Source organism: Rhinoderma darwinii, unplaced genomic scaffold, assembly GCF_050947455.1.
Source record: "Rhinoderma darwinii isolate aRhiDar2 unplaced genomic scaffold, aRhiDar2.hap1 Scaffold_655, whole genome shotgun sequence".
Classification (NCBI taxonomy): domain Eukaryota; kingdom Metazoa; phylum Chordata; class Amphibia; order Anura; family Rhinodermatidae; genus Rhinoderma; species Rhinoderma darwinii.
The window spans coordinates 127736-138866 of record NW_027464211.1 but is presented as its reverse complement, the minus strand read 5'-3'; the positions used below and the strand labels follow the sequence as shown (position 1 = coordinate 138866).

Here is an 11131-nt window from a genome sequence, read left to right as displayed (position 1 = left end):
CCCACCCTGTCCTCACCGGCAACACTTTGTCAGCAGCCGGAGTCCCTGGTTTCTATTTTGGCCTGGGATCCTATGTCGCATCCTTCACTCATAGACCATTTAAAAAATAACGTATACCACACAGTATACGGTTTCAAGTGGGATCCGACTGGATGGACATGCGTTGTTTACTACGCTATTCCATCCTTTAAAAAAAGGTATACTGAGATATACCAGCCCGACGTATGCTAAAAAGGCACTCTTTTGGCCTCCATCGGGCTAATAAAGCCCTATGAACACGTTTAGCATCTGTATTGTGACCTTTCCCGACATACACGCTAAACGCAAGGCATAAACTCAATATGAATGAGGCCTTATAAGTATATTCCATTCTTAACTGACAGAAAGCTACGTGCAACAGTTTCTTCCTGAATTGATATCTGCTATCCAACAGTAGAGTGTAAACAGCGCAATGATCCAAGAATAAATACTATTATACACAGATGACTTGTTGTGGCATGAACACTGATTTTACCCCAATTGTTATTTTCTTCTACACAGAGATCTCAAGCCCTCTAACATCTTGGTGGCTGCAACGGGCCATATAAAGATTGCCGACTTCGGTCTGGCACTCGAGAACATCTGTGGAGACCGGTCAGCCACCGAATATGCTGGAACACCAGGCTTCATGGCCCCTGAGATTCTGGCTGAGGAGGAGTACAATGCTGGAGTCGACTGGTATGCATTTGGTATCATCTTGAACATCATGATTACCAGCAAGTCCAAATACCACCGAGGACTATTCAATGCTTCCAGCATGGAAGCGAAGAACATCATTAAAAAGGTGAGTATTTTATTCTATGGGATATAATTTATGCTGACCTAGAACAGTGGTTTACTCAATGGCAGTAGATGTCCTTCACCCAGTATAAGTGCAGAAGCAAAAACCCCATTAAGAAATATTCATTAATTTTTATTTAATTTTTCCTTATGCAATACATACCAATAACATTACATTATCTTGTACAGATCATTTACACCAGATATCCACAAAGCTTTAGATCTATGTCCAAGAATTTCCTCCTTGTTAGTAGGCAAGAGTCGCTCCACTTTTCCAAAAACCACATAAATAAACCCCTCTATACAACATCCATCTTTTTGAATACCAGTATAGAAATTACATAGTCATTCCTTAATGATATGGCCGCATTAAGCAGTTTTTTTTATGACAAGTGAGTCTTTTAGCAGTAAAATTATAAAATCTGAAACACCCAGAATACATAATGTACTTTCAGGAAATCATTTACAATTGAAGATTATATTAACCCCTTCCCGACATTTGTCGTAAGTATACGACATGGAAAGCCAGTGCTTCCCGCAAAATGTCGCATAATTACGTCAAATGCTTGGCACCGGCTGAGTTGGTGCCATCATCGCCGGATGTCAGCTGTATCTGACAGCTGACATCCTGCTGTAACGGCGGGGACCGAAGTTAGCTTCGATCCCCGCCATTAACCCCTTAAATGCAGCCGTCAAAAGTGATCGCTACATTTAAGGTGTTTGCAGCTCACTTAGCAGTAAAATTATAAAATCTGAAACACCCAGAAAACATAATGTACTTTCAGGAAATCATTTACAATTGAAGATTATATTAACCCCTTCCCGACATTTGTCGTAAGTATACGACATGGAAAGCCAGTGCTTCCCGCAAAATGTCGTATAATTACGTCAAATGCTTGGCACCGGCTGAGTTGGTGCCATCATCGCCGGATGTCAGCTGTATCTGACAGCTGACATCCTGCTGTAACGCCGGGGACCGAAGTTAGCTTCGATCCCCGCCATTAACCCCTTAAATGCAGCCGTCAAAAGTGATCGCTACATTTAAGGTGTTTGCAGCTCATCGACACCCCAGCAATGAAATCGGTGGCTGCAATGGCAATCGGAGGCCTAATACTGGCCTCCCGGTGTGCCTAGCACGGAAAACTTCCAGCTGCCCGGAGGCGGGGCCTGAAAGGCTTCCGTAGCTGCCGGCAAGATGGCGCCTGCTCTGGAGATGAGCCGGCGTCATTAGCGGTGGATATCAGCTGTATGTTACAGCTGACATCCACTTGTAACTGTAGGAACCGGAGCTAGCTCCGATCCCTGCCATTAACCCCTCAGATACAGCGATCGGATGCGATCGCTGCATCTTTGTGGTTGCTAGCAGATCGCCAGCTCTGCCCTGCAATCGTACGACTGCCGACTGCTATTATGACACCAGGAGACCTAACAATGGCCTCCTGTTTGCCATTACGGAAGCCGATTAGGCCCCGCTCGGAGGTGAAGCCTAATCGGCTTGCTGTCAGTGAATGACTGACAGAACTAATACATTGCACTATGTAGGTAGTGCAATGTATTAGAAAAAAAATTCTGACAGTTGGACCTTCAAGTCCCCTAGTGGGACTAAAGTAAAGTGTGAAAAAAAGTGAAAAAAAAGTTGTAAAAAATATAATAAAAGTTTTAAGTAATAAAATAAAATACAATCGCCCTTTTTCCCTTATCCAGTCCTTTATTATTGAAAAAAAAAATAAACCATACATATTTGGTATCACCGCGACCGTAACGGCCTAAACTATAAAAATTTTATGATATTTATTCCATGCAGTGAACGGCGTAAAAAAAACGTAAAAAATAATGCCAGAATTTCTGTTTTTTGGTCACTTTGCCCTACAAAAATTGAAATAAAAAGTGATCAAAAAGTCGCATGTATCCAAAAATTGTGCCTATAAAAAGTATAGCTCGTCCCGCAAAAAACAAGCCCTCATACAGCTCCATCGATGAAAAAATTAAAAAGTTATCGTTCTCACAACATGGCGACAGAAAAAATACATTCTTTTTACAAAAGTAATTTTATTGTGCAAAAAGTTGTAAAACATAAAAAAGTTCTATAAATTAGGTATCACCGGAATCATACTGACCCGCAGAATAAAGTTAATATGTAATTTATAATGCATGGTGAACACTGTATAAAAAAAAACCTAAAAAACTATGCCAGAATTGCTGTTTTTTGGTCACCTTGCCTCTCAAAAAATAGGATAAAAAGTGATCAAAAAGTCGCATGTACCCCAAAATGGCACCAATAATAACTACAGCTCGTCCAGCAAAAAAACAGCCCTCATACCACTACGTCTATGAAAAAATAACATTAGTTAAGGCTTCCATAGTTTAGGAAATAAAAAAATATGCAGTTGTGCAGATCAGAGGGGAACATTTCGTCTGTTTCAAGAGGAGATTTATCGGGGGGCCCTAAAAATAGGGAACCAGGAAGGGGGGTCCAAACATCTGCTAGAAGCGAGGGTGCCCGTATTATACCAGGACAACACTTCGCAGCAAAATTCCCCAAACTGCAAAGGTGCGGAGTGTGGACCAAAAGGGGGATAAGTAAAGACACTGTTTATCAGTGCGACACCGGCCTGTGCAGAAATGATTGCTTCACAGCGTAACACACATCTATGGATCATTTTATTTGTTTTTTTTACCCCATTATTATAACCCCTGACTATGCCCCTGATGTACTCTGCCCAGCTTACACATCCCCTACATTATAAATGGAAGCACCAGCAATACTCAAACAAAACTACTACCAAGCAAAATCTACACTTCAAAAGCCAAATGGCGCTCCCACTCATCTGAGCCCTACAGCGTGCCCAAACAGCAGTTTACTTCCACATATACGCAATACCCGGGAGAACCCTTTTAACAATATTTCGGGTGTGTGTCTACAGTGGCATAAGCTGGGCACGACATAATTGCCACTCAATTGCCAATTCTGGGTAAAAATGTTTATTTTTACTTTGCACCATACGCAGCGAATTTATTTGTGGAAAAGACCTGTGGGGTGAAAATGCTCACTACACCCTTAATAAATGCCTTGAGGGTGTAGTTTCTAAAATGGGGTCACTTCTGGTGGTTTCTTTTATTATTTCCCATCTGAGCCTCTGCAATTGTGAACCAATTCTGTGTAAATCGCCAAATTAGGCCTCAAGTTTGCATGGTATTCTCTCACTCCTAAGCCCTGTCAAATGTCCAGGCAAAATATTAAGGCACCATGTAGGGTGATTCTATAACCGGGAAACACAGCATAATAATTGGAGAGCTGTCTTGTTATGGTGGCACAAGCTGGGCACCACATATTGGCATATCTATGGAAAAATCCCATTTTCACTCTGCAATATCGAGTGCACACTAATTTCTGCAAAACACTTGCAGGGTTAACATGCTCACTACACCCCTATGTGAATACCTTGAGGGGTGTAGTTTCCAAAATGGGGGTCACTTTTGGGGGGTTTCCACTGTTTTGGTCCCACAGGGGTTTTGCAAATGCTACATAGCGACCAGAAACCAATTCAGCAAAATCTGTACTCCAAAAGCCAAATGGCACTCCTTCCCTTCTGAGCCCTGCCGTGTGCCCAAAAATGAGTTTATAACCACATATGGGGTATTGCCGTACTCGGGAGAAATTGCTTAACAAATGTTGGGGTTCTTTTTCTGCTTGAGAAAATGAAACATTTTGCGCTAAAGCTACGTCTTATTGGAAAAAAATGTAATTTTTATTTTTACTGCCCAATTCAAATAAAATCTATGAAACAGCTGTGCGGTCAAAATGCTCACTACACCCCTAGATTATTTCCTCAAGGGGTGTAGTATCACAACTGGAGTCCCTTTTGGGTAATTTCCACTGTACTGGTACCTTAGGGGCTTTGCAAAAGCGACATGGTGTCATGAAACCAATACAGCAAAATCTGTACTCCAAAAGCCAAATGCCGCTCTTTCTCTTCTATCCCTTGCCATGTGCACAAACAGCAGTTTATAACAACATATGAGGTATTTCCGTACTCCAGAGAAGTTGCTTTACAAATGTTGGGGTTCTTTTTTTCCTTTATTTGTTGAGAAAAGGAAAAACTTTGAGCTAAATCTACTTCTTCTTGAAGAAAAAGGATTGTTTTTATTTTCACTGCCCAATTCTAATAAATTCTATGAAACACCTGTGGGGTCAAAATGATCACTACACCCCTAAATGAATTCCTCAAGGGGTGTAGTTACCTAAATGGAGTCACTTTTTGGGCGTTTTCTTTGTTTTGTCCCCTCAGGGGCTCTGCAAATGTGACATGGCCTCTGCAAACCATTGCTGCTAAATTTGAGCTCCAAAAGCCAAATGGCGCTCTTTCCCTTCTAAGCCCTGCCGTGTGACCAAACAGCCGTTAATTACCACATGTGGGATACTGTTTTACTCGGGAGAAATTGCTTTACAAATTTTGCTGTGCTTTTTCTCCTTTAGTCCTTGTGGAAATGAGAAAAAATTAGCTAAACTTACATTTTCTTTGAAAGAATGTAGATTTCCATTTTCACAGCCTACTTCCAATATTTTCTGCAATAAACTTGTAGCGTAAAAATGCTCACTATACCCCTAGATAATTTCCTTAAGGTGTGTAGTTTCCAAACTGGGGTCATTTTTGGGGGATTTCCACTGTTTTGGCACCGCAAGAGCCCTTCAAACTCGACATGGTGCCTAAAATATATTCTAATAAAAAGGAGGCCCAAAATACACTAGGTACTTCTTGGCTTCTGAGGCCTGTGCTTCAGTCCAGTAGCACGCTAGGGCCACATATGGGATATTTCCTAAAACTGCAGAACCTGGGCAATAAATATTGAGTTGCGTTTCTCTGGTAAATCTTTGTGTTACAAAAAAAATGGATTAAAAATGAATTTCTGCAACAACAAAAAATTTAATTTGTAAATTTGACCTCTAAAGGGTTAAGAAACTTTCTAAATGCTGCTTTGAATACTTTGAGGGGTGAAGTTTTTAAAATGGGGTGACTTTTTGGAGGTTTCTAATACCCAAGGCCCTAAAAGCCACTTCACAACTGAACTGGCCCCTGTAAAAATAGCCTTTTGAAATTTTCTTGAAAATGTGAGAAATTGCTACTAAAGCCTTGTAACGTCATAGAAAAATAAAAGGATGTTCAAAAAACGATGTCAATCTAATGTAGACATATGGGGGATGTTAATTAATGACTATTTTGTGTGGTACAACTGCCTGTCTTACAAGCAGATACATTTAAATGTAGAAAATTCAAATTTTTTAAATTTTTTGCTAAATTTTGGTGTTTTTCACATTTAAATACTGAATGTATCTAGCTAATTTTGCCAGTAACATAAAGTCCAATGTGTCACGAGAAAACAATCTCAGAATTGCTTGGATAGGTTAAAGCATTCCGAAGTTATTACCACATAAAGTGAAACATGTCAGATTTGAAAAATGAGGCTCTGTCCGGACGGTCAAAAGTGGCTAAAGAGGGAAGGGGTTAAGAGCCTCGATAACGTGTACACAAAAACTATATAATTTCGGACATTTCTGTAGAAGATGGATCCAATCTGCTTGGGACATCTGGGACATCTACTGTCAGTTCTACAGTTCATTTTAACAAGAGGTTTGGGAGTAAAATAGAGTTGATGTATAATGAACAGTTGTGATTGCAGGTAGGCCAGACTAGGTGACAATACAGGAATGTCCCTAAGGTATTGTATCCATGACTTATTAGATAGACCAACTAGATCTCTATTCCACTTGTGCATAGATCTATGAGGATATAGCAGTAGAAATTCATCAATCAGTAATCTACACATTTTTGAGAAGTTCCCCTTAGGCCTTATGCACATAATCACATTCGTATTGCGATTCGCAAAACCACGGCACCGTTGCGGTCCATCAGCCTACAATAAACCCTTCCAGTGCATCCGTGTGTTATCAGGAGTCACGGATCCACAATAATTCACCAGTATTGGTGAATCCGCAAATCCGGACCATAAAATGACATTTACAGAGTTTTTGTGGTCCAGATTTGCGGCCCCCGCACCGATCGTGTAAACCGTGGTCATGTGGATGGGGCCATAGAAAAGAATGGGTTTGCAATTTACCTGCAAATATGCAGATAAATCACGGCCGCAAAAGCAAGGTCGAGTGTATACTATCAGTAACACGTTTTAAAACAGGAATATTACTGATTTTTAGTTTATTTTTATTTTTAATGGCCCGACAAGCAGAGTTGATCTGAATATATTTGAAAGCCATATCCTTCGGTATATCAAATTCCTGAGCCAAAATGACTAGTGATTTTATTTTACCATCTATACAGAGATCATTTACTAATATTACTCCAATTTTTTCATGGCCTTAGCACAACCTAGCAAATTTAGGGGCTGAAGGTCTAAATTACTCTATAATAAAGAAATAACTAATGAAGAAAAAAACATCAAAACATTTTTGCAATATACCCACATTTTCCATCATCAGACAAGCTGTAAATTTAGAATATATAGATCCGGAGAGCCGTCCATAGTCCAGTAACTGAAAAAAATATTTATATCTGTAAGTTTTCATATCAACCAAAGTGTTATGGAAAAGACGGATGTCACCATTTATCAGGAACAGTAATTGGCAGCAAAATAACACATCCTAAAATCTGGAGGGTTTACACCTCTATCATCCGGAGGATACTGCAAATATACCTGTGTAATTCTAATCTTCCTGCCATAACCACAGAGAAGATCATTCAAGATACCATCTAAAGTTTTAAAAAATGAAATGTCTATCCAGAAAGGCGCGTTTCTCAGCATGTATAAAATCATTGGGAGAATAAACATTTTAATCATAGGAAGTTTCGCCATAAACGAAAAGTTCAGTTTGGTCCTGAATTTAACTTTTTGTCTAAGTTCAACAATAAGGGGCCACAAATTAAGTTTCATAAAGTCCCCTATGTCCCTCCATATATGAATCCCCAAATATTTAATTTGGTTACTAACTGGGATCACGGTCCCTAAATCCTCAGCATTGTCCGTCTAAGGGTAATATAAATTTTTCCCAATTAATCAAAGATTAGAAAATGTAGCAAATTCAGCAAGTTTATAGTTAATAATGTGTATAGAGACGCGAGGAGAGCTCAGATATAGTCATATATAATCCGCATAGACAGATATAACATCCTCGTATTTCCCACTCCTGAATCCAACAATTTTACTATCTTCATGAATATATATCGCTAAAGGCTCCATAACCACTGAAAATAATAGAGGAGATGAAGGACGTCCCTGACGTGTACCTTTCTAGGTTGAACTGGGATGATCATTTATTATTGACTTTGAGTCTTGGACACGGCTTCTTATATAAGATCTTCAGCCATGTTATAAAATTGTATTCATACAGAAAGGCCTCTAAAACTGTCCAAATGTACTGCCACGCGACGCTGTTAACCCCTTCCCGCCGCAGCCATTTTTTAGATTTTCAATTTATTTTTTTCCTCCCCCACCTTCCAAAAGCCCTAACTTTTTTATTTTTCCGTCGATATAGTCCTATGAGGGCTTGATTTTTGTGAGACGAGTTGTCGTTTTTTGTAGCGCCATTTATTGTGCCATATAATGTACTAGGTAACGGGGAAAAAATTATTTGTGGAGAAGAACATTTTAAAAACAGCGATTCCTCCATTGTTTTTTTAGCTTCGTTTTTACGGAATTCACTGTGAAATTAAAACAACATGTTAACTTTATTCTTCAGGTCAATACGATTACGGTGATACCAAATATATATAGTTTCTTCTATATTTTACTACTTTTACAAGTAAAAAACGAATTGTAAAACATTTAATTTATTTTGTGTCGCCAAATTCTGAGAGCCATAACTTTTTTATTTTTGCGTCGATTAAGTGGTGTGAGGGCTTATTTTGCGGGATAAGCTGAAGTTTTTAATGATACCATTTTGGTGTACATGCAACGTTTTTATCACTTTTTATTCCATTTTTTTGTGGGAGATGAGGTGACCAAAAAATAGTGATTCTGGCGTTTAGAATTTTTTTTCTTTTATGGCGTACATCGTGCAGGTTAAATAATGATATCTTGTAATAGTTCAGACTTTTATGGATGCGGCGATACCAATTATGTTTATTTTATTTATTTTTTACTATGCTCTAGGGGGAAAATGGGAAAAGTTTTTTTTTTTAACTTTTAATATTTTATTTTTTTTCCATAAAAAAAACAACTGTATTTTACACATTTTTACTTTTTTTATTAGTTCCCCAAGGAGACTTCAACCAGCCATCGTTGGATCACTTGCACTTTATACTGCAATACTAATGTATTGCAGTATATCGTCTTTCTGACAGGCTTCTATTAAGCCCTGCCAGAGGCAGGTCTTAGTAGGAGCATAAAGATGGCAGATCGGGGGACCTTCATTAGGCCCCCAGGCAGCCATAGCAACCATCGCGACCCCGTGATTGCATTGCGGGGGGCGCGATGAGCTGCTAGAGGGGGTCGCCCCCCTCTTCCTAATGATTTAAATGCCACAGTCTGTATTGACATGTTAATAACATACAGCCGACACCCGCATCGTATGGAGTGGATTCACTCCGTGAGCCCGTTCCATACTTCCCCTTCCCGGCTGTGATGTACGAATATGTCAAATGTCGGGAAGGGGTTAATAGGTTTGTAGCATCGAGTGACAGCACTGCCCCAGAAGAGCCATGATGGGCCTGAAGATGTTCAGACAATTTTCTTGAGTTAATAGAAGTCGATATAACGGCATAAAGCCTGTTTGATGTTTATTAACAATGAAGAAATATTCTTACTAAAAAACAACAAATCATGAAATCCTGGAATAACGATCTGCTATAATATTCTCCCTGGTCCCCCAGCAGTTATGTGCACCCCACCACCTCATAGCTGGCTCCTCTTATTTCCTGACAACGGTCCGTTCATTATTAGACAGTCACTCATTGAGATATAATCCGTAGTTGTAAGATCATTGATGGAATATAAAAGGTTGTAGATTTCTGTATTGAGAACGAGCCAGCTCAATTATAGTTGTTCATTTTCAGCTCCTCCGGGAAGATCCTGCCAAGCGTCTAGGGGTCAATGGTAACATCAGAGCCCATAGGCTTTTCCAGCATATTGACTGGGACTCGGTACAAGCTCTTAGAATGCGACCACCACACACGCCTGTACCAGTAAGTATAAGATCACATGTTGAAGACTTTTTTGCCACTTTTTTTTAGGCTTTTTTTTAAAATCAATTAAATGCAAAATCCACTGGCCTTTTCTGGCATCAAAAACCTTCAAACGAGCATTTTTTCTTCTGCCTCTCATTGATTTCAATGGAGGTTCTGAGAAGGAAACAGCTCCAAAAGAGGGAATGCTGCTTTTTTTTCCTGGCACGGTCAAAAATCACACAGAAAAAAAAGCCTCTGTCTCCCATGCAAATCAATGGGGGTAGATTTGGGGCGTTTCTTTTTAGCCCTGATTCCGACACGGTTTCTGGGTTTAAACAAGTGCCAAAAAACACTGTGTGAACTGGGACTTGAGAATGAGAATGGGTGGTCCTTAATTTATATTTGTTTACATTATCATACTGGTTTCTTTAAGAAGGAGAGCATTTGGGTCTACATATCAATGATAATTACAATATCCTTATCAAAAGAGTGGTCCAGTTTAGATAATTCATTTTCTATATATTTTATTAGGGAATTCTCAGTTAATAGATGGAGATCATCTGTTCATGATCCTCATCTTTTGGCCAATGTGTAGAGAAGTGACAAAGAGCATCTCTGGAGGACCTGTCCCATATTACACAGACAACCCATTGATATAAATAGACATTGTGTAATGCTTCATTTCCCCTGTGGTAGCGCTGCAGGGAAATTGAACACTTACCGCCAGGTTTCCCCACAGTTTTAAGCTGATCGCTAAAGGTCCCAGCAGGAGGACACTTTGTGATCAGCTAATTGGTAAGAGAACCTTTTAACAACTAGGGATTGTCCAAAGTGGATAACACCTTTAAGTGTAAACATTTTGCATTAGAATTACACCGTTAGTTTTCATGAGCTTTATTCAGGGCTGTGATGAGAAGTTACCATAATAATATCACCAAATCCTTCTGCTTCCTTATCTTTTAGTCAAACAACATCCGGCGCAGCTCCAGACCATTTGATATCATCAGAATGGAGGCAGCAGAGGATAACAACATGGCCATATCAGCAAACCACCAGGCCATATTCACAGGGTTTTCATTTGTCAACGTTAACTGGAAAACCCTGGACAGTGCACCAGCTCTTTAACATCATCAGAG

At 39.6% G+C, this 11131-nt stretch overlaps 1 protein-coding gene across 1 annotated transcript; it reads left to right on the top strand.

Annotated features, from left to right (window-relative positions):
• The first annotated feature begins 536 nt into the window (after nt 1-536).
• On the top strand, nt 537-11131 carry LOC142727840 (protein kinase C delta type-like). The gene is made up of 3 exons (XM_075849071.1): nt 537-823; nt 9885-10013; nt 10959-11131. Exons 1-3 carry the CDS (start codon nt 668-670, stop codon nt 11118-11120), a joined length of 447 nt encoding a protein of 148 aa, XP_075705186.1. The 5' UTR covers nt 537-667; the 3' UTR covers nt 11121-11131.

Coding starts and splice junctions, on each gene's coding strand:
- LOC142727840 (XM_075849071.1), top strand. CDS start 668: ATGGCCCCTGAGATTCTGGCTGAGGAGGAGTACAATGCTGGAGTCGAC. Junction 824..9,884: donor CGAAGAACATCATTAAAAAG/GTGAGTATTTTA, acceptor GTTCATTTTCAG/CTCCTCCGGGAAGATCCTGC. Junction 10,014..10,958: donor CACCACACACGCCTGTACCA/GTAAGTATAAGA, acceptor CTTATCTTTTAG/TCAAACAACATCCGGCGCAG.